The sequence below is a fragment of the Nicotiana tomentosiformis genome, chromosome 11 (assembly GCF_000390325.3).
Source record: "Nicotiana tomentosiformis chromosome 11, ASM39032v3, whole genome shotgun sequence".
Taxonomy (NCBI): Eukaryota; Viridiplantae; Streptophyta; class Magnoliopsida; order Solanales; family Solanaceae; genus Nicotiana; species Nicotiana tomentosiformis.
In genome coordinates this window covers 61,893,578-61,917,883 of record NC_090822.1, presented here as the reverse complement: position 1 = coordinate 61,917,883, position 24,306 = coordinate 61,893,578, and the positions used below count along the sequence as shown (strand labels likewise).

General features: G+C 39.7%; 1 protein-coding gene across 1 annotated transcript; it reads left to right on the top strand.

Annotated features, from left to right (window-relative positions):
• The first annotated feature begins 20,230 nt into the window (after window positions 1-20,230).
• Window positions 20,231-20,605, top strand: LOC138901549 (uncharacterized). Its single transcript, XM_070189321.1, has one exon. The coding sequence runs from the start codon at window positions 20,231-20,233 to the stop codon at window positions 20,603-20,605; it is 375 nt and encodes a 124-aa protein (XP_070045422.1).
• The last annotated feature ends 3,701 nt before the right edge of the window (window positions 20,606-24,306 follow it).

Below are 24,306 nucleotides of genomic sequence, written 5' to 3'. Positions count from 1 at the left end.
AGGAGACGTCAAAGAGATGTTTGATCAAGTGATTGAAGAGCACAAGGAAGGACTGGCCAACCTTGAGCTTAAGCTGACAAAGGCTGTATCGACGTTGTACCGGGAAATTGAAGCCCTAAAGCAACAACTGCAGGCTGCAAGGTTAGCCAGTGGCACTGGACATGTAACAGTGCGTGAAACCAAAATCCAGGGTCCAAAACCAAAGGATTTTAGGGGCGAACAAAATGCTCAAGATGTAGAGAACTACATCTGGAAGATGGAAGACTACTTTGAGAACCTTAGCATCGTTGATGAGGCTGCCAAGATCCGGGCAGCAAAGATGAATCTTGCCAACACCGCTATGCTTTGGTGGAGGAGGAAGAAAGCCGACATGGAGAAGGGAACTTTCTCCATCAAAAGCTGGGAAAAGTTCAAGTTCGAACTAAAGAGCCAGTTCTACCCCCAAAACATTGTCAAAAAGGCACATAGGAAGTTGAGAGAGCTCAGACAAACAACTTCCATTAGTGAGTACGTGAAGGAATTCACCAAACTCATCTTGCATATTTCGAAAATGGCAAGGGATGACTTGCTATTCACCTTCATAGATGGCCTTCAAAACTGGGCCAAATAGGAATTGCAGTGGTGTCAAGTACAAGACGTCGATGAAGATATCGTGGTGGCTGAGTCCTTAAATGATTATAGAATGGAAGCCAAAAAGGCAACATACACCAACTTCCAACCTAGTGGAGACCATGGACATTAATACAAGGGCAAGCAAGTTGCTGCCCCGGACCGCGATTCCAGAAAAGGAGGCAACAAGGCATCTCATTAGCGCGACCGGTATAACCAAAAGAAGAAGGAAGTTAGTCCTCGCAATGGTTGTTACTTTTGCAAGGACCCTAGTCATGGCTACAAGGATTGTCCTTCTTTGAAGAAACTCGGTGCCTTAATTGCGGCCGAGCGAAGGCTAACAGAAGAGAAAGTCCAAGCTGATGAACAGGCCGAGGAAGCAGTTCAACAACAGCCGGGCATAGCTCATCTTGGTAACATGATACTTGGCGCGGTAGTAGCCAAAATGCCTGCTGTAAAGCCAGCTGCCCAACGGAAGCATGACATTGCCAAACTAGTTCACTCATTGGGCGACGATGTGACTGGCAAGGAGTCCCGATCGAGAGAGCCAGGATCCCTGTTCGTAGATGCAAGATTGAACAGATAATCTGTCTGTATCATGGTAGACACCGGTGCGACACATAACTTTGTGTCAGAAGCAAAGGATAAGTCACTTGGCCTTGCGTTTGGTCCTAGCAATTCCATACTAAAGACGGTAAACGCCAAACCCACCAACATGAAAGGAGTTGCCCGCAATGTGCAGCTCAACTTAGGAGCTTGGTAGGGAAATGTAAGTTTCTTTATCGCTTCCCTGGATGTGTTTGATCTGGTACTGGGGCTGGACTATTGGGATGTAGTGAAGGCCTTCATCTGCCCATATCTCAACTAGATCTACATTTATGACCCGAGGGGTCCATGTGTGGTACCGACAGTTCGGGTGCCGCAAGTTATTATTCAACTTTCCGCGATACAAATCGTGAAAGCTTCAAGGGCGAGGGAGCAATGGTTTTGGCAGTCGGGACAGAGACTAAGGAGGTCAAGGTGGACAAAACCTTGACTCCTTGTGAACAGGAAGTCCTTAAGGAGAAGGACTTCATACCATGGGCGAAGCCACAGGCCATGAGTCCGTACATGGCACCTCCAGAGTTGGAGGATTCAACAAAGCAACCCAAAGAGTTTCTTGAGTCGGGTCCTGTCAGTCCGTTAGAGGCACCTTGTGGAGACAAGGGTGATATGGAGTGGAGGCAATCCAGCCGACCAAATATTTTTGTAACTCCTTCGGTCGACGACAAGGAAGTCGAGGCCATTATCAACCGCCATAGGAGGCATCGTGGGAAAAATATGAGGTGCTATGGCTGTTCAAAGATCAAGTTCACAATTACTTGAACCGTTGTAGTGCCGCGGTCGACGCCATTTCAAGTGGTCTGACCCACATATTTTCTGACCAAATTCGCCGCCTAAAGGGCTACTGACCGAGCCTAACTTTGCTGCCAAAGACGAAAAGGCCTTTGCACATGTAGGCAATAATCCCACATTCTGTCCGAGCCTTCATGGAGGCCACACTCTACCAGCAAAGTCACATGCAGCACAACTGGGAAGGACCACAACCTACTAGGACAATCATGGAAGCAACTCACTGCCGGCAAAGGCATGTGCTGCACAGCTGGGTAGAACCACAGCCTATCTGGGAAATCGTGGAGGCAACTATCTGCCAACAAGAAATGGGGCACAACAGCTTGACAAGACCATTGGCACATGGGCTGCCAACACATTCATGGAGATCACATGATGCCAACATAAAGCAGTGCACCACAGCTGGACGGGTCCACAGCTAGCCTAGCTGCCTGTGGATATTCATTATATATATATAGACATATATATGCCTTGTTAGAAGGCAGATCTCATACACTTGTATTTCCTTCCTTTGTATATGAATTAAACCCGAATATTGCCCTTGGCCTCCCATCTTTGTGTGTCTTTAATTTCATTATCTTCCAACCTTTGAGATTGTGTGATTGCCTTGGTTCAAGCACGACATCGTGCTAATTATTGGTTTGGACTGAAGCAAGAGTAGTAGTCAGGCTATCTTGCTGTCCTCATGAATCCCTCAGAAAAATGGTCCCATGACATTCAGCTCGTATTAGTGCACGACCGCTACAGAGTTACTACAATGGTTATTTAGGTCATCATGAACAGTCTCAAACTTAGTAGTTATGTCAGTCGAGGGGTTGCTTTGAGTGCGGAGATGCATGCCATATAAGGAGGTACTGTCCTAGATTGAGGAGCAGTAAGCCACAATAGGGTACCTCGTGCCTTGGTTTCTGGCACCGGTTGCTCCACCACGCGCACCGCCAGTTAGAGGCGGGGATTATGTAGCCAAAGGTCGAGGTCAGAGATATAGAGATAGAGACATGCAGTGAGAGCCATCCGAGAGGTGGAGGTCGGATTGGTGGGGCTCATCCCCATTGCTATGCATTCCCAGCTAGAACCGAAGCTAAGTCATCTGATGCAGTTATAATAGTTATTATTCCGGTTTGCCATAGAGATGCATTCGTTTTCTTTGATTCGGGTTCTACTTATTCGTATTTTTCACCCTAGTTTTCTTCATATTTGGATATGTCCCGTGATTCTTTGGATACTGCTGCCTATGTGTCTACACCCATTGGGGATTCTATTGTTGTGCATCATGTCTATCGCTCTTGTTTGGTCACTATTGGGGCTTACGATACCATGGTTGATCTTCTGTTATTGGATATGGTAGATTTTGAGTTTATTCTCGGTATGGATCAGCTATCCCCGTATCATATCATGTTATCTTTGATTGTCACGCCAAGACTGTGATGTTAGCTATGCTGGGGTTGCCTAGGGTGGAGTGGAGTGAGAATCTTGGTCACTCCACTAGCAGGGTCATTTCATATGCGAAGGCTCAGCGTATGGTCGAGAACGGGTGTTTGGAGTATTTGGTTTATATCTGTGATTCTAGTACCGATGTTCCATCCATGGATTCGATTCCGGTTGCGCATGAGTTCCTAAATGTTTTTCCTACGGGTTTTTTGGGTATGCCACTCGAGATGGATATCGCCGTTTGCATTGACTTGGTTCCAGGAATAGTCCATTTCTATTCCACCATATCATATGGCTCCAGTTGAGTTGAAAGAATTGAAAAAGCAGCTACAGTATTGCTTGACAAGAGATTCATTAGACCGAATGTCTCGCCTTGAGGTGCACCAGTGTTATTTGTGAAGAAGAAGGATAGATCGCTGAGGATATGAATACATTATCGTCAGTTGAACATAGTCACTATTAAGAACATGTATCCGTTGATGGGGATTGATGAATTATTTGACTAGCTTCAGGGTGCCAAGGTATTTTCCAAGTTTGATTTGAGATATGGCTACCATCAGGTGAAGATTAGGGCATCGTATGTCTCTATTAAAACTTTTCGGACTCGATATGGTCACTACGAGTTCTTTGTGATGTCATTTGGCTTGACTAGTACACCAGTAAGCTTTATGGATTTGATGAACCGGGTGTTCAAGCCTTATCTGAATTCCTTCGTGATTGGTTTCATTGATGATATCTTGGTTTACTCTCGTAGTTGAGAGGAGCATGAGCAATATCAATAGATTATTCAGACTTTGAAGGATCATTCGTTACATGCCATGTTTTTGAAGTGTGAGTTCTGGTTAGACTCAGTTACCTTTTTGGGCCATGTTGTATCTTTCGAGTGTATTAAAGTGGATCCAAAATAAATTGAGGCTGTTCATAACTAGCCTAGACCTATACCAACTACAAATATTTAGAGCTTCGTTGATTTGGTGGGTTATTATCGTCGGTTCATGGAGGGGTTTTAATCTATCTCAGCCCCATTGACCAAGTTGACCCAGAAGTGTTCTCTTTTCAGATGGTCTGATGAGTGTGAGGCGGGCTTTTAGAAGCTCAATACTGCATTGACTAGAGCACCAATGTTGATGTTGCCTACAGGTTCAGGATCTTACACTATGTATTGTGATGCATCGCGTATTGGACATGGCTCGGTATTGATGTAGGACGGTTGGGGATTGCCTACGTCTCATTAGCATCCATTGTTCACGTGTTGAAGATTTGTAGGCACTATCTATACGGTGTTCCATGTGAGGTCGATATCAACCATCAGAGTCTCCAACACCTGTTTAAGTAGAAGGACATTAATTTGCGGCAGCAGAGATGGTTAGAGTTGCTGAAGGACTATGATATCACCATATTATATCATCCGGGGAAGGCCATAGTGGAGAGTCCACTAGCCATTGATGTTCAGGCCTTATCCAATCGGTTCGTGATGTTGGATGTTTCGAAGCCTAGACGGGTTCTCGCTTGTGTTGTTGTGCAGTCATCATTGTTGGAGCGTATCAAGGCTCACCGATTTGACGATCCCCACTTATTGGTGTTGAAGATACGATACATCGCAGTGGTGCTATGGAGGATATGATTGATATGATGGTTCTATGCGGATTCAATGCTGGATTTGTGTTCCAAACGTTGAAGGGTTGAGAGACTCGATCCTTGAGGAGGCTCACAGTTCGTAGTATTCTATTCACCCATGTGTCACGAAGATGTACCGTGACTTGAAACAATACTATTGGTGGCAGAGAATGAAGTAAGATATTATCAGACATGTCTCTCGGTATTGAAACTATCAATGAAGTATGAGCATCAGAAATCAGGTGGGTTGACTCGGAGATTGAAGATACCAGAGTGAAAGTGGGAGCACATCACTATGTATTTTGTGGTAGGCTATCCACATATGTTAAGGAAATATGATGTAGTTTGGGTGATCGTGGAGCGGTTGACTAAGTCCGTACACCTTATTCTGGTGATGACATCATATTCTTTAGCGAGGTTGGCTCAGATTTACATCCAGAGATTATCTTCCTACATGATGTTCCCATTTCCGTAATATCTGACCGGGGCACGTAGTTCACATTGCATTTTTGAGAGTCGTGCAACATGAGTTGGGCATGCGGGTCACGTTGAGTATCGCATTTCACCCTTAGACTGATGGACAGTCTAAGCGCACTATTCATATTCTGAAGGACATGTTGCGGGCATGATCTATGGATTTTGGGGGTCAGAGGGACCAGATTTTACTTCTGGCGCAGTTTTCCTACAACAACAACTATCAGTCGAGCATCCAGATGGCTACATATAAGGCCTTAAATGGGAGGTGATGTCATTCATCGGTTGGTTGGTTTGAGCACGATGAGGCTAGATTGTTGGAACTGATTTGGTTCGTGATGCTTTGGAAAAGGTTAAGCTAATTCAGGAGCGACTTCGCTCATCTCAGTCTAAGAAAAAGATTTATGCAGACCGGAAGGGTCGGTATGTGGCCTACATGGAGGATGAGAAGGTTCTTCTCTAAGTTTCGCCTATGAAGGGCGTGATGTGGTTTGGGAAGAAGGGGAAGTTGTGCCCGACGTTTATTAGCCCATTTGAAATATTGGAGAGAGTTAGGGAGGTTGCTTGTAGACTTGTATTTCCTCCTAGCCTAGCAGAGGTACATTCTATATTTCACGTTTCCATGCTTTGTAAGTACAATGAGGATAGGTCACATGTTTTATTCTTCGGCATGGAGAAACTTGATGAGGATTTGACCTATGAGGAGGAGCCGGTGGCTATTCTAGACCGGTAGGTTCGAAAGTTGAGATCGAAGACATTCCCTTCTATGAAAGTGCATTAGAGAGGTCAGCCGATTAAGGAGGCTATGTGGGAGTCCGATTCCGATATGAGGAGAAGATACCTACACCTTTTTACCCGTCTAGTTACATTTCTATGTCCGTTCGAAGACGAACGATTCTTTTAGAGGTATATAATGTGATGACCCGATAGGTTGTTATGAGCACTAGCACCTTTTTCTATTTTTTGAGACCTTTTGTGGCTTTAATTGATGATATATGACTTATCTGCGTGGTCCGTATCATTTTTGGGGAAAGCTTATATGTGAAACTATCAAGAAAACATGATTTTTGCTTTAAAAATAACTAGAGTAGACCATGGTCAATGTTCTTGGTAAACGACCTCAGATTGGTATTTTGATTATTCCGGTAGGTTCGTGTGATGCTTTTGGACTTGTACGCATGTTTCATTGGGGTCACAGGAGATTCGAAGGCGTTTCAGATCATAATGTGGGAAGTTGGAAAATGAGTTTTAACTTTTGAAAAATCTTGAGTTTTAATGATAGATTCTTGATATTTGATGTTATTTTAATGATTTGAGCTAGCAAGAGAGTTTGTATGATGTTATTATACTTGTGTCAATATTCGCATTTGAGGGGGGGGGGGTGGGGTGGGGTGGTTTGGATACGTTGTGGATTGATTTCAGATAATGTTTGGCCTTGTCTATGCTGGTTTTCTTATGTATCTAAGTGCTTCGCAATCACAAAGCCTCTATCGCAATTGTGAAGGAGAAACTTAGAACTGGGGTCGAGTTACTCTACGAAAACCGAGGGTAAGTTCACGAGCGCGATGTCTTGGGGTACTGTCCTTCAGGAACGTGGCAGTCCTCACGCGAATGCATAGGCTTGGGATGTTTGGGGAGGGCAGATGAGGTCTCCATCGCGAACACAAATTCGTGAATGCGAACGTGGAGGCTTGGCTCGGGTGATGCCTTTGAAAATGCGGTGCGGACCTCGTGAACACGAAGGCCAGTTTGTCTTTGTACTTCGCGAAAGCGGTAGGTACTCCGCGAACGCGAACAACACCTGACACCCAGTTATGTTAAAAGCTAAAATTGGGATTTGGTTATATTTCACCAATTTTGAGAGGTAGAGCACGAATTGGAGATATTTTTGAAGAGACTTTCATCCCAACTTCATAGATTATTGCTTTTCATCTAGTTTTAATTTATTTCCATAAACACCCAATGATTTATATCCTTAAATTTAGTTGTTTAAAGGTAGAAATTATGGGTTTTGGGTAGAATTCAGTAATTTTGTTGAATTGAGATTTAGACCTCAAATTGAGGTTGGATTTCAAAAGAAATTACGTATCCAGGCTCGAGGATGAATAGGTAATCGGGATTTGGTCTGAATCTCGGATTTTGACCAAGCGAGTTCGGGGTTGACTTTTGTTGACTTTTTTAATTTAGTTAAATATTGAACGTTTTTCACTCGTGGGTAGTTTCTAAAGCTTGTTTTGAATTGTTTGATATATATTTGACAAGATTCGATTAGTTTGGAGGTTTGTTCTAAAGGAAACGTCGTGATTGATTGTTAATTTGATTTCGGAAAGAGGTAAGTGTCATGGTTAACTTTGACTTGAGAGAATTAGGACTTGTTTAGTCTATTTGATAAGTGAATTATGTGTGGGAACAACGTATATGCAAAGTGACAATTGTACTTGCGTTGTCATGGGTTAAAGCATGATGGGTGGGTTATTTATCATTATGTCACCATTTATTCCATGGCATATCTCGTTACATGCTTTGATTGCTACATGTCATTTATTGTCATTCAAGCCTTTACTTGTTACCTATCATTAATTGTTGCATGTTTCAATTTATTCTTTCCTTAAATAATATTTTCTTTTACCTACTATATGTTTTCACCTGTGTTAGATGAACGTCTTTACAATTTCACGCCTTTACTTGCCTTTAGTGCCTTACATGTTACTTGTTGCACTTTATTATGTTATATTGTGTTAATGATTTGTCAAGGTTCGTGTTGGCTTACGATGTGAGCATACTTTATGAACTTGAGTTATTGGTTGTTCTCTGTTTGTACTTGTATTTCCTTAGTGGTTTAAACGCTTTAGTCCCCCTTTTTGGTTGTGATTTTTGAATTTATCTTATTGAGTTGTTAATATTAATAAAAAGGTTTAGAAAAGGGTTTGCACTGCAACAGAATGAAACTGAAATTATATTGGGAACGGATTGTGCGCCGCAACAGAATAAAAATAAAATGACATTGGGAATAGGTTGCGTGCCGCAACATAATGAAAATGAAATGATATTGGGATCGGGTTGCTCACCGCAACATATGTTATTTTGGTAATAGGATCCGGTTGTGCGCAACAATGGGAACTGATATGTTGTACTATTTGTAGCCGTGGTATTCTATTCTCTTGTCACGACCCAAAATTCACCTAATTGTGATGACACCTAACCCATTTCTAGATAAGCGTAACATAGAAATAGATAATCCAAGTGAAAGATCAAAACAACAAGAATGATAATAACTTAATTCAATACAACTTCCCAAGGACTGGCAGTATAAGTCATGAGCCACTATGATTTAGATTTAGAAACTGGTATGACGAATAAATACAATGTTTATTTGAAGCTTACATAAATAGAATTTTAAATTCTAAACTACCATGAACAAAAGGTAGATTGAATTTGGAATGCGGGTATGTCTTTAATGCTAGGCTTTCTCTTCCATAGCTACGCTGCCCTCTGCACACAAGGTGTAGGAGTGTAGTATGAGTACTACCGATCCCATGTATTCAATAAGTATCTTGACTAACCTCGGTGAAGTAGATATGAGGTTTAAAGTTAAAAGATACTCACTCAATATTTTAGTTGTGCAGATGATAACAAATAGAGTAATACGAGAAAGAGACACAAAATAATCACGTATAGATTAAACAAGAATACAACTGATAGAGGACCCCAGAATATCATCACTTTCCAGTTTCACAACATAATACGACAACAATAATCAATAGACATAAATCTTCTTTGTTGCGGTGTGCAACCAGATCCCATATATAATATTAACATCGTTGCGTCGTGTATCCCGATCACATATATAATATTAACATCATTGCGGCGTGCAACTCGATCCCATATATAATAACTTCATACATAACTATTACTATTGTACAACAACCAAAGACGGAAAATTTACAACGTAATGCCAAGAAAACTAACACATGGAATTCAACTAGGAAATACAAACTCAACAAAGTAAGATGAGCAACACGGCATCCCAGAGGTAGTCTCCTTCATAAAAAGACAAGGCTTCCTCAAAGAACAAATACACAACTAATCCAAAAGTCACCGAATCCGACTAAGCAAAGAAGTGTAGAACATGAAACGGGTCAAGTAAGAATAGGCATCAATTAGAGGTATGCAATAAGTGAAATCATGTAACAAGTAAAGGCATATAGCAAGTAAGGAAAAATATTAAGTGAAGGCATGTAGTAAGTGAAGGCAGGTAACCAGTCAAGACACCTAATAAGTAAATCACATAAGAAATAGAGTCATGTCGCATGTTTGGGCGTATATCAAGTAAAGGCATGAATTTGAAAGGACATGTAGCAAAAGTAAGTCAAGTACAAACATATGTGTAATAGTAACAAGCAAGGTAGAACATAGATATAATAGTAACATGCCAAATAGGAACACACAGAGGTGACAACATAAGGAAGACAAACATGAAAGTAACATACAAAATGACAAAACATTAATGAAAACCAAAGTATAGGGAATGTATGTTTTTAACGAACGAGTAATCATTATAAGATTCCAACTCCCACTCCTCTCACATGGTAACAACGAATCGACCAATCTTATTTCACACAGCAAAGTAATACTCATTTTACCAATATCATATCAACCGCACCGAAATACTCATCCTCCCAAGCATATCCCTAAGGCCCCAATCATCATCTCCTATTATGGATAATGAAGCTCAAGTAACATGACATTAATAGATATAAATGGGTCTCGAAAAACAATACACTTAAAGCCTTTTAAGATGTCATATATTCTAGCGTGATTTATAACATAGATAATTAAGTTTATTAATCATAGAATTAAATAAAGCATAAGTCAAGGAATCACCAAATTCAACGAAGCACACGAAGTATATAATTCCCCCTCCCGAGCATGGAAACTCTGACACATGCCTATACACTGGTCACCTCGTATATGCATCACCCCCGCATGTAGCAAATAATATCATTTAATAGGAAAAATTCCGTCAACAAATCTAGGCAAGACTCTTATCTCAAAACGTCAACCCATGGCTCGCTCCTTGGAACCCAATAAAATTAACAAATTTCAAACACGCATTCCAATGCAAGTTCAAATATATGTGTTTCGTCGAAATCTGACCTCAAATCGCCTTAAAGTCGTCAATTATGTTTTAGACAGGTTTTTACTAAGATCCCCAATTTTTTCAATTTGATTCATCAAATAATCGCTAAAGTCAAGGTTGGAATCATGAAATATAAACAAATACGAGTAAAAAAATTCTTACCATAATACAAATTGTGAAAATTTCCTCCAAAATCGCCAAAATCTGAGCTCCAAAATCTTTGTGAGAAAAAGTGACCAAATTCCGGAACAAGTAAAAATAATGAAGCAGTTGTTCCATCTCCAATCAGATAATAGATGACCCCCAAACTTACATTTGATAAGCCCAACATAAGCCTTGCGATATTACACTCAAAATAGCCTTTTGAATCACCTAATTTGGCCTTAAAATGCGGGAGATATGATATTTTGAAGTTTTAAAAGAAGTCTGAATTTTAGATTCCTCCTTTAACCTTAACTGATAAGCCTTAGAGCCAAATTTTAACATCCAGGACTCCTTCTAAGATCTGATTCTCGCATAGCACACTGTATCGATCTCAACCAGTTGCAACAAATCATAATTATATTTACAAGATCTAACCAAAAAATGTAGCCCATCTCTCATATGTCCATAGCAATATCCTTGACCACAATAGCTGCCCATTACCAAACCCAGTACCAGTAACAAACCTCATATCAAATAAAACCTTGTTCCAAACCTTCGTACTCTGCCAATGATGAAAGAAACATGTAAAAACGTGTAACCACTCACCCAATCAACAAGTCATGGAGTTCTCCCGTCTGACAAGGACCATCGTTAAATTCTGAGCAGAAATATGGTGTTATTCTTCCTAAAATTCCTTACCTCAATATGGTAGTGCAAATCCCAAGATCAAAATCTTCGTCTCACCCAATACAAGCAGCCCAACTGACAAAACAAACAAAAAGCCACATGGAACCTCACACAACGGGTCCGTACACCTAACAAGCAATAACTCAACTATATCCAAAAAAAGAAAAACAAGGTATGAGGACTATCTGACATGTACAACTGCTAAATCAACAAAAGAATAATTTCATGAACTCATTCCACTAAGGGAAAACAAAAAACACGAAGTAAACACAAGGAAAGGTATTCCACATAACTCCGTTGCGGAGCGCAACCCGATCCCAAACATATCAATATACATAGGGATACCCATCAAGCCATAATGCTCGTGCTCACTAAGAACATGTGCGTCATCATCAAACACGAGAGTGCACAAGTATAAAAGTGGGAAGGTGAGTAGGCATAATACAATGTGGGGAAAAGGGTAAGCACAATTGTGGTGCAATAATCAAACCAACATCTTTAGAGCCATCTTGCTCATTTATCATCACAACGCCTAAACGGGATTACAACATGTGTGCAATAATCAAGTACCCTCACCACCCATCATAGTATAAGAGAGAAGTATATCACATAGATAAAGGTACGAATAACATCCATTATGCCCGATAATATACCTTCAGTAATAGGTGCATAAGAGTAAGCAAACCCGATCTGGTATAGAATATCCAGTCTCATTAGGCCTACAAATAGGCCCCAAACCAATTCCGATTATCCCCAAATAGGTAAGCAACCTTCCAAAAGATCCATAGAAACCGATCCATAACACTTACTATTAACTATCCAATTCTTATCATATCTTCATAGTCCGTAATCACGGAATAGTCTACCTACTTGAACATTCAGTCTCTAAACCTCAAGTATATCGAAATCACCGTATCCGATCCCAAGTCCACAACTTAAATGACTAATATATCACCCATACACAATCATCTTACGGAAAATACTCACATAGTTCTTCTGTGCCATGTAGCAAAACATGAACCTCAGTGGCCCAAAACTAAGCGATTGTTGAAATACTAGTCAAGCATCCACAAGTCAAAACACAATCCGCCTACTAAATTGTGCACTCTACTCAGGAGACATCAAATAATGCTAGTATTATCTTAAACACCTGAAATCGTCCATGCCTTAAAGAACTCATGACCTTCCCTTCGAAACTAAACCGCACCCTTGCCCATGCAAATATCAATCCCACACGGCTCACAGTGACTATCAATGCCAGCTAATGGAAATATAAAAAATCTTATAATCAACTCAGAACCACCAGTAGGATAAACACCCTATCTACCAGGAACTTCCTACTTAACTTAATCCTATAGAACATCACAATGCATCATACCTCTTATATCCGTAGAAGACATCAACCCTGAATCGTGGCTGTAACCATCATGAATTATTCGAAACCCATTAGCATATCATCAAATCATTATGATTGGTTTCCTCTAACTCAACTGAATGACGTAGGATGCCAAACCTTAAAAGTAACTAAACTTGAAATGCTCGCTCTGAAGGGACCTTCTGCAAACCCAAAAAACATTTCTTGCATCTCGCCAATGCTATCATGTAGAGTCAATATCGATATAGAAGTAACGCAAATCCAGACACCATACATTAGCGATCTCAAGCCCTAACCATACACAAATATGAAAATGCTTAAATGCCACATGTGAATCTTGAATTCATCGGCACCTCCTCGATAGTCATTCACCTTGCTCTAATCTCTAATACACAACAAATATGCAGCAAATAACTCGTGCTTTACCAACACATGAATATACAAAGAAGCAGCCTAGCGATTCCTTTTCCTTTCACACTACATCCACCGCGAATAACATTCTCGGGTCATTCCCGAAGTCATCACTTTCAAGAAATAGATAATCCACAAGCGTCCCTTAGTCCAGAAACTGATATAACACATAATCGTATAATCCGATCATTGATAATAGACTCCACCACTTCGCTCGAAGCCATAGAACACATCGTCGGTAACCCACAATACCTTTCCTTCATAGCTTCCACAGTCCCGCACTTTTAGTCAGCTAAATACGTCATAAACATATGTAAGACTAGTCATAAAACACTCTGATGATTCTGCCAAATGCATACTTGTACTTGTGACAATCAAGCCATCTTCCTCAAATGCTCTGAAATGAGAAGATGTGCATTCCACCAAATAGAAGCCTTATAAGAAACACACGACCTCAAATCTTTACGCAGGAGATAACCCACCGACTAGACTCGAATCAACACCTTCCCATGACCGCACCATGGTCACAGAAACTAGGCAACCAAACACATAGAGACAGTGATCAAGCATCCATAGCCCTTTGCAACCCACCTGCAACATCACAAGCGGTCGGTGTACATTGGTGCTTGGTGATCAACTTCTCATACAACCGAATGGAATGAAATTGAAGATGCAAGATTCAAGCTGAAACAAGTTCGTACGATAAGGACTGAATGTAGGAAAGTTTCATAAATGCCCTGTAGCATCTGAAAGATAGGTATGGACAACATCTTAACGATCTGCAAGACTCTACTAGACACTTGCTTATGACTCATAGAATCTTTGAACCTAGTGCTCTGATACCAACTTGTCATGATCCAAAATCTACCTAGTCGTGATATCACCTAACCCAGTGATAGGTACGCCTAACATAGAAATAGATAGCCCAAATGAAAGAACAAAACAACAAGAATAATAATAACTGAATTCTATACAACTTCCAAAGGACTGGTAGTACAAGACATGAACCACTATAATTTCAATTTACAAACTGGTATGAAGAATAAATATAGTATCTATTTAAAGTTTACATAAATAGAATTTAAAATTCTAAACTAGCATGAACAAAATGTAGCTTGAATCTGGAATATGGGTACGTCTTCAATGCTAGGCTTTGTCTTCCATAGCTATGCACCTCCAAGATCTGCACACAACGTGCAAAAGTATTGTATGAGTACAACTGACCTCAGTTCAGTAGAGACGAGGTTTTAAGTTAAAAGATACTCTCTCTCTCTCTCTCTCAATATTGTACCTATGTAGATGATAACAAAGAGAGCAATAGGAGAAAGAGACACAAAATAATCACGTATAGATGAAATAAGAATATAATTGACAGAAGGCCTTGGAGTATCATCATTTCCTAGTTTCATAACACAATATGATAACAGAAAGAAATAGACAAGAATAACCATAATAAATCTTCTCCATTGCAGCGTACAACTCGATCCCATATACAATTTCTTCTTCATTGTGGCTTGCTACCCGATCCCACATATAATATCAATACCATTGTGGTGTGCAACCCGATACCATATATAATGTTAATATCATTGCAACGTGCAACCCGATTGCATATATAATAAATTCCCACATAACTATTGCTATTCTACAACAACCAAACACATGAATTTTACAACGTAATGCCAAGAAAACTAACTCACAGAATTCAACTAGGAAATACAAGCTCAACAAAGTAAGATGAGCAACATAGCATCCCAGAGCTAGACTCCTACATATAAAGACAAGGCTTCCACAAAGAACAAAACATAACCAATCCAAAAGTCACTCAATCTGGCTAAGCAAAGTAGTATAGAACATGAAACGGGAAAAGATGTACGTCAAGTATGAATATGCATCAAGTAGAGGTATGTAATAAGTGAAATCATGTAAGAAGTGATGACATTTGGCAAGTAAGAGCATATAAAAAGTGAAAGCAGGTATTAAGTGAAGGCAGATAACAGGTGAAGACATCAAATTAGTAAATCACATAGCAATAGAGGCACATGCCATGTTTGGGCCAATAACAAGTAAAGGCATGAATTCGAAAGGACATGTAGCAAAAGAAAGTCAAGTACAAACATAGGAGTAATAGCAACATGCAAGGTAGTAACAAAGATATAACAGTAACATGCCAAATAGGAACACACAAAGGAAATAACTTAAGGAACACAAACGGGAAAGTAACATAGAAAACTACAAAACATTTATGTAAACCAAAATATAGGAAATGTAAGTGGTTAACGAACGAGTAATAATATCAAGAATCGAACTCACATTCCTCTCACATGGTTATAATCAACCGGCCAATCTTATTTTACATTGCACGGCAATACTCATCGTGCCAACATCATATCAACCGCATAGAAAAATACCTATTGTGCCAAACATAGCCCTAAGTACCCAATCATCATCTGCTATTACGGATAAAGAAGCTCAAGTAACATGACAATAATATGTATAAATATGTGTTCATGATGCTACGGTCATTCAACTATATAAATAGTCTAAAAAATAATATATTTAAATCCTTTTAAGATGTCATATATTCTAGCGTGATTTCTAACATAGATAATTAGGTTTATTAGTCATAGAATTAAATAAAGCATTAGGCAAGGAATCACCAAGTCCAACAAAGCACAAAGAAGCATATAATTTTCCCTTCCGATCTTGAAAACCCTGGCACATGCCTATATACTTGTCACCTTGTACATGCATCACCCTTACATGTAGCAAATAATATCGATTAGTAGGAAAAATATTTTCAACAAAGTTAGGCAAGACACTTACTTCAAATAAGCTAAAACTACACTCTAAGAAGCCCTTCACGTGCAAATCAACCTCCGTACGGCTCGAATCTAGCCAAAAGAACTTAATTTCATAAATAAAATCCATAGGAAATGATTCCGAATAATAAAGTTTCGATCTTTAAATAAAATCAAAAAGTCAAAACAAAAAGTCAACCCCGGGGTCGCAGCCTGGAACCCGATAAAATGCACAAATTTCGAATGCCCATACTGATACGAGTCCAAATATGTTATTTCATCCAAATCCGGCCTCAAATCGACCCTCAATTCATCAATTTATGTTTTAGAAAAGGTTTTACTAAAATCCCCAATTTCTTCAATTTGATTCATCAAACAATCACTAAATTCAAGGTTGGAACCATTAAATATAAATAAATCCGTATAAAAAATACTTACCCCAATCCAAATCTGAAAATCCCATCCAAAATCTCCCAAACCCGAGTTTCAAAATTTTGTGAGAAAAAGTGACTAAATTGCGGAACAAGTAAAAACATGCAACTGATGTTCTAGCTTGAATCAGATCTTAGATAACCCTGAAACTCACACTTGATAAGACCAACATAATCCTTGCGAGATTACACCCAAGATAGCTTTTTGAATCACCCAATTGGGTCTTAAAACGAGGGAGATATTATGTTTTGAAGTTTTAGATGAAGTTTGACAATTTCAAGGACATAAGTGGTATTTTCGGAATTGTTTGCTCCAGAAAAATCAGCAACGTCAAAAGCTTCATTTTAGCACCCAAAACTCATTGTGAACTTCCCGAACTCAAACCCTATATGCATTTCAACCATAAAATACGCTATGAACCTGACCCACACTCAAAATACCAGAAAGAGATTGTCTTCACTTGATATTGACCATGGTCAAATTCCAAATCCTTAACTTAACAAGTCTCGCAACCAACGATCCAAAACACACCCGAGCCCCTCGAGACCCGCATCCAATCATACCAACAAGTAAAAATACATTATCCAAACTTCTCCAAAGGCTCAAAACACCCACGGGAACATGACAACAAGGAATCGAGGCTCAAACCGAATAGAATTTCACTTAAGTTGTTAAATCTCCATTCCTTCAGAAGAGTGTCCGAATCACAATTACACACTTATGATTACTTCAAAACTTTACACACAAGTTCAATTCAACTATATAGACCTATCCAACATCTTGGAACATCAATTGGAGTCCAATAACATCAAAGTCAACTCTTAATCATACGTATGAACTCTTAAGTTCATCAAATTGCCAACATTCGACAAATAGTGTCGAATCCTTCTAGGAACCTCCAAAATCAAATCCGAAGATACACACATGTCCAAAATCATAATACAAATCTACCAGAATAATATAAACTCAATTCTGAGTCTATTTACCAAAAAGTCGAACCTTGGTAAACTATTTTAACTTAAAGCTTCCAAATCGAGAGTCATTCTACGAAGTCAATCCCGAACCACTAAAAAAAAACAACCATATACGCAAGTCATAATATATTATGTGAAGCTACTCAAAGTACCAAATAACCGAACGAAATGCTAAAGCTCAAAACGACCGATTGGGTCGTTACATTCTCCCCCACTTAAATATGCGTTCGTCCTCGAGCGTGCCAAGAGTCTTTTCAAAGCCATCAAATGTAAGGACCCATAAAATTTCACCTAAAACCCGGGGTTTCGTGGTGCCGAGGTGGGCTAATTCATTTGAGGTCTTTTCAGATGAGCTCCCGGGGTCCCACCAGATAGGGAGCTTGATTTTGGGATTGATCTGATGCCAGGCACACAGCCTATATCTATTCCACCGTACAGAATGGCACCGGCAGAATTGAAAGAACTAAAGGATCAATTGAAGGACTTGCTCAAGAAGGGTTTCATCCGGCCGAGTGTGTCGCCTTGGGGCGCACCGATTCTCTTTGTAAGTAAGAAAGATGGGTCACTGAGAATGTGTATTGACCATCGGCAGCTCCACAAGGTCACGATCAAGAATAAGTACCCACATCCAATGATAGATGATTTGTTTGATCAATTGCAAGGTGCTAAATATTTCTCCAAAATTGATTTGAGATCCGAGTATCACCAATTGACGATCAGGGAGCAGGATATTCCGAAAAATCTTTCAGAACCCGGTATGGGCACTTTGAATTTCTGGTAATATCTTCTGGTCTAACAAATGCCCTGACAACTTTCATGGATCTTATGAACCGCGCTTTCAAGCTATTCCTTAAGTCTTTTGTGATAGTGTTCATTGACGATATTTTGTTGTCTTCACGAAGTCGAGAGGACCATGCCGATACTGTCAAGGCGGTTCTGTAGACTTTGTATCAACACCAGTTGTATGTGAAGTTTTCAAAATGTGAATTTTGTCTTGAATCTGTCACATTCTTGGGTCTTGTTGTCTCTAGAGAAGGAATTAAGGTTGACCCTCAAAAGATTGCAGCGGTGAAGAATTGGCCTAGACCTATAACCCCAACATAGATTCGTAGTTTTTTGGGCTTAGCTGGATATTACAGAAAATTTATGGAGGGGTTCTCTACCCTTGCCTCTCCGTTGACTAAATTGACGCAGAAGGCGGTTAAGTTCCAATGGTCAAATGCTTGTGAAAGAAGCTTCCAGGAGTTGAAATTAAGATTTACTACAACACCAGTTTTGACCCTACCAGAGGGTACATATGGGTTTGTGGTGTACTGTGATGCTTCAAGGATAGGACTTTGGTGTGTATTGATTCAACATGGCAAGATCATCGCTTATGCTTCTAAGCAACTCAAGAATCATGAGAAGAACTATCCAACACATGACTTAGAGCTCGCGACAATAGTTTTTGCATTGAAGATTTGGCGTCATTATTTGTATGGGGTCCATGTGGATATATTCACGGACCATAAGAGCCTTCAATATATTTTTAAGCAGAAGGAATTGAATCTAAGGCAGAAAAGATGGCTTGAGTTACTTAAAGATTATGACATTGATATCCTATATCATCCGGGGAAGGCTAATGTTGTGGTGGATGCTCTTATACGGAAGTCTATGGGCAGTTTGGCTCACTTGGAGGCATATCAAAGACCGTTGGCCAAAGTGATTCATCAGTTGGCAAAATAAGGCTGAAACATCGCTGGTTGTGGAAGTCAAGGAGAAGTAGTACGATGATCCGTTGTTGGTACAGTTGAAGGAGGGAATTTTTAAACATAAGACCATGGATTTTTCTCCTGGCATGGATGATGGTACACCAAGGTACCAAGGGTGACTATGTGTTCCAAAAGTAGATGGTCTCCGGGAAAGAATCATGACAGAAGCTCACACTTCTTGATATTTCGTGCACCCGGGCTCTACAAAGATTTATCAAGATCTTAAATAAGTCTTAGGTGGAATGATATGAAGAGGAATATAGCGGACTTTGTGGCAAGATGTCCAAATTGTCAGCAAGTGAAGGCCGAACACCAAAGGCCCGGTGGGTTGACACATAACATAGAAATTCCGATGTAGAAATGGGAAATGATCAATATTGGTGATTGTGGATCGACTCACAAAATCAGCACACTTCTTACCTGCTAAGGCTACTGACACAGCGGAATAGTATGCTCAGTAGTTTATCAAGGAAATAATCAGTTTGCATGGCACTCCAGTTTCCATCATTTCTGATCGGGGGTCACAGTTCACAGCTAACGTTTGGAAGAAATTTCATCAAGGGTTGGGTACTCAGGTAAATCTTAGTATAGCTTTCCATCCATGGACCGACGGGCAAGCACAACAGACTATTCTGATGCTTGAAGATATGTTGCACACTTGTGTTCTCGACTTCAAGGGTAGCTGGGATGATCATTTGCCACGTATAGAAGTTTCCTACAACAATAGTTATCATGCTAGCATTCAGATGGCGCCGTTCTAGGCTCTATATGACAGGAGATGTAGATCACCCATTGGGAGTTTCGAGATTGGCGAGGCGGAGTTGATAGGGCCAAATCTCGTACATCAGGCTATGGAGAAGGTTAAGATCATTAAGGAATGGTTGAAAACTACCCAGAGTCATTAGAAGTCCTATTCAGATGTACGTCATACGAATTTAGAGTTCCAAGAGGATGATTGGGTATTCTTGAAAGTTTCCCCCATGAAGGGGGTAATGCGATTTGGTAAGAAAGGAAAATTGAGTCTGAGGTATGTCGGACCGTACAAAATCATTCAGATGATTGATCAGGTGGATTACATGCTAGAACTACCTCTAGTGATGTCTGTAGTGCACCCGGTGTTTCATGTATCCATGTTGAGGAAGGTGGTTGGAGATCCATCGTTTATTGTTCCGATTGAGACTGTAGAGGTTGATGAGGAATTGATATATGAAGAGATTCCAGTTGCCATTCTTTATGGAAAAGTTCGAAAGCTGAGAAACAAAGATATTGCCTCCGTAAAAGTGTTATGGCGAAACCAACAAGTCGAAGAGGCCACTTGGGAAGCCAAGGAAGAGATGAAGAAGAAGTATCTTAACTTATTTGAATAGCTATGTAATTGTGTCCATGATGTTAGAAGCTAACTTTCTACAAATTATGTTTCCCATGTACAACTTATGTTAAGTATACTCCTCCTTGGTAATGTAATGTTTATGGCATTGGGGCCGGTGTTGTTTCCATGTTGCTTTACTTCATTGTATTGTGGTTATGTTGTTAGGACTGGTTTTTGGATTCTCTAGTAGCTGGATAGGCCCAATTACAAGGGAGACTCTGGCGAAATTTTTGGAAATTTAGAGAGTTAGTCTAAATTTGGAACTGCTTGTGTGTGAAGTAATAATAGGGTCACATTAGATTCTAATGGTGGACTTTGACCCTCATTCGAGGCCGAATGATCCTAAGCGGGGGGGATGTAAGGCCCTATAAAATTTCACCTAATACCCGAGGTTTTGTGGTGCCGATATGGGCTAATGCATTTGAGGTTGTAGAAAATCTTCGCTGCTCACAACCTCGTAGCGGTACGGACTTTTTGGGTTGAATAGAGCGTTGGGGAGTTGAAGAAAAAATGTTACATAAGAGGGCATTTCTACAATCCATTATGCGATCGTAGAACTGATTGCGGACCGCAGATCAACCATAGAGTGAAGAAAAGAAATCGGCAAATTTTGTAGGTTGTTTTGCTGTCGACTATGAGACCGCATAACCATTTCGCGTGCCGCACATCCATCGCAGAAGCCAACATGAGAAATTTCAGAAGGAGGTTTTGCCGTCCTTTATGCGATCGCATAATTGGTCTGCGGTCACATACCTGCACATAAATGCCCAGTTTCGGAAAGCCATTCCGCGATCCATTTTGCAGATCGCAAAAGTGTTATGCGGTCGCGTATGCTACCGCAGATCTACATCGGGGCTTTATTTTTTCTAATTTTATAACCCGTTACTATTTCGATATATAGTCGCCAGGGACCATTTGTAAAGAGAAAGTCTGATATTTCTACAGAGAGGAAGTGCCATAGAGTGAGAGGGAATGTCCCTAAGCTTATTGCTCATCAATCCTTGCTCAAACGTTAGAGAATTCACAAGGAAAACTCACAAGGTCTTTATTTAAAAGGTAAGATTCTACCCCTAGCCTTCAATTTCAAAATTTGGGTTAGGGAAGAAGGTTTTGAGGGTAAGAGTTGTTATTTATAAATGCATGTGTTAATAAAGGTGGTAGGAAGGTTGTGCAGTGACTGTGGGTGGCCTATTAAAGTGGGGATTTATTGTGGGGTAAAGGAACCCACCATAATAGGACCTACAAACCTTAATGCATACCTAGTGCTTGATAAAATGCTCAAATGAGCTGAAACCCCGAGTATCTTCCTAATTATAGTTAAATTCTATCATGTCTTTAATTAGATTGTAGTCTCTAGGAGTTTTGGAACCTTCTAGTAATTCAAGGAAGCTCAAACAAGGTATGTTGGCTAAACTTCTCTTATAGAATCGATTTCCCTGACGTCCTCATAAGTTGCGATTATGGGTGGCTCAAATTTTTATGTCTCATGTCATGATTCCTTCCCAATAGATTTGATAATTCTAAATAAGTGTTGAGTTGAAAACTGTATGCACCCAAAATGTGTCCCAAATGTTCCTATCATATCATGATTCCCTCCGAGGATGTAATCTAGTATGATCAATGTACCAAAGGTGTTGTGCTTTGAAAATCATGTTTCAATTGCAAGCTAGTATGCCTAATAGTGGAAGAGAAACTCAACGTGCCTAAGACTCGTGTTTGGTCATGTGTGTGCTTAAAGTCTTGATTTGAAATTCTATTATTGATGATAATCCATGGTAACACTTGAAAGTTATAGGGTGCGTATGAAATGTGAAATACGGCTAACGTGCCGAGAATGACCTTAAAATTGTGGCCACTAGTGCCAATGAAATGGAAAGATGTGTGAAAGATTATGAAATGTGTTGTAAACCCTTTATATAATAAATGCTTTGGGAGTATAGTTAAGTCACAGAGGAAGCGTAGGTTGAACTAGCTCTCTGAAGTTTCCCACTAACGCCCCGCCTGGTGCGGCGCCCCATGCGGCACGTATGTATAAATTTTATAGAGTGATTATCCTATTTCGCATAGGAAAAGGTATTTTCGTTTGGGCCCGACCCTATTTGGTATATATACATGGAAAAATGTTATTTTTTGGACTTTTGACACATCTAAGACCTAGGGAGGCTAAGGAGAAGTTGGAGAAGCAAAAGCACAAATTATTCATCATTCAATCCTCACTCAAGACACGAGTTTGGATTGTTTTATGTTTTCCTTTAACTTAAACATATTTGTGATGAATTGCTCCATATCTATGGAGTTATTCTCTTTAGGGTTTGATGGATTTGGTGTATTGATATTTGTTTGTGGATTATAACTCTAGTTTATGAATTGAATCATTTTGGATGATTTAATTGTTGCATCTATATTCACTAGTTCATGTAATCGAGAGAGGCATAACTTGTGATATCTTTGCATTATATTTTGTTGGTTGAATTCATCAATTCTTCTTGCTAATCGAAAGAGGCTAGTTGAATAATTGATGAAACCTTGTTAGGAGGATAATCGAGAGAGGTTCTCCTAACGACCAATCCACTACGAATTCTTGCATATCCTCACGTGCTTAAAATTAGTTCATCTTGTGAGGTTGAGACTTAATCGAGAGAGGAGTTTCTTCTAAATGTGTGAACTAATAATTGAGTGAATTCAAGAGACACACTTGAACATTAGAAGTGAATTATCTAGAGTTAGATCCCAAATAATTATCTTGCACCTATTCCATCAAAACTCTGTTTTCTCCCATTGAAAACCTTCTTTGCTTACTCATTGTTGCGATTGTCATTAGTCAATAGTTTAGACTCTTAGTTAATTTTAGTTTTAAATCACATAATTCTCAAATTTTGATCATCTTGGATAGTAATCTAGCTACAAACTACGATAATATTGTTTAACTCCAATCCATGTGGATACGATATTATATATTACTATATTCGACTACCAAGCATATTTTAGTGTGTGTTTGGCCCTCGTCAAAATTTGGCGCCATTGCCGGAGATTGGCAATCAAGAGTGTTTTTAATTGTTTGTAGCACTAATGCAGGAATTTTTCTTTTTATTTTATTTTTCTCTTTTTACGTTTGGTGTTCTTTAACTGTGCGTAGGCTACATGTTAAATTGGTGCATGACTCGATCTTCTAGAAAGGAAGTGCTACCATACGAACTAGAGATAGAAAAATAACTGCGACAGTTGAGGAAGAAAAGAAATCTCCTGAGAATACAGAGGTTAGGCAATCCTCAACTAAAGAAACTATGGCTAAAGATGATGATAATGTGGATTTGGCTGCAAGAGAGGCAGCCCAACAACGAGAAAAAGCTGCATGAGATGCTGAAGAAGCAACTCTTCGAAATGCACAACTTGTCTATGAAGAAGAGAAGGGTCGGAGAATTACTCAAAATCAACCATTGGTTGTAGATCAGTTATGAAATATAGCTCCCGATACTGGGAGACCACTTGGTGATTATGCTAGACCGGTGTACAACCAAGGACTATCAAGTATTAGACCACCTCCAGTTGCATCTAATAATTTTGAGTTGAAGCAAGGGTTGATCGAAATCCTTCAAAACTGTTGTATCTTCAAAGAAAAGATGAACGAAGATCCAAACAACCATCTAATGGATTTCGACGAGATTATGAACACCTTTTAATACAATGGTGTGTCACAAT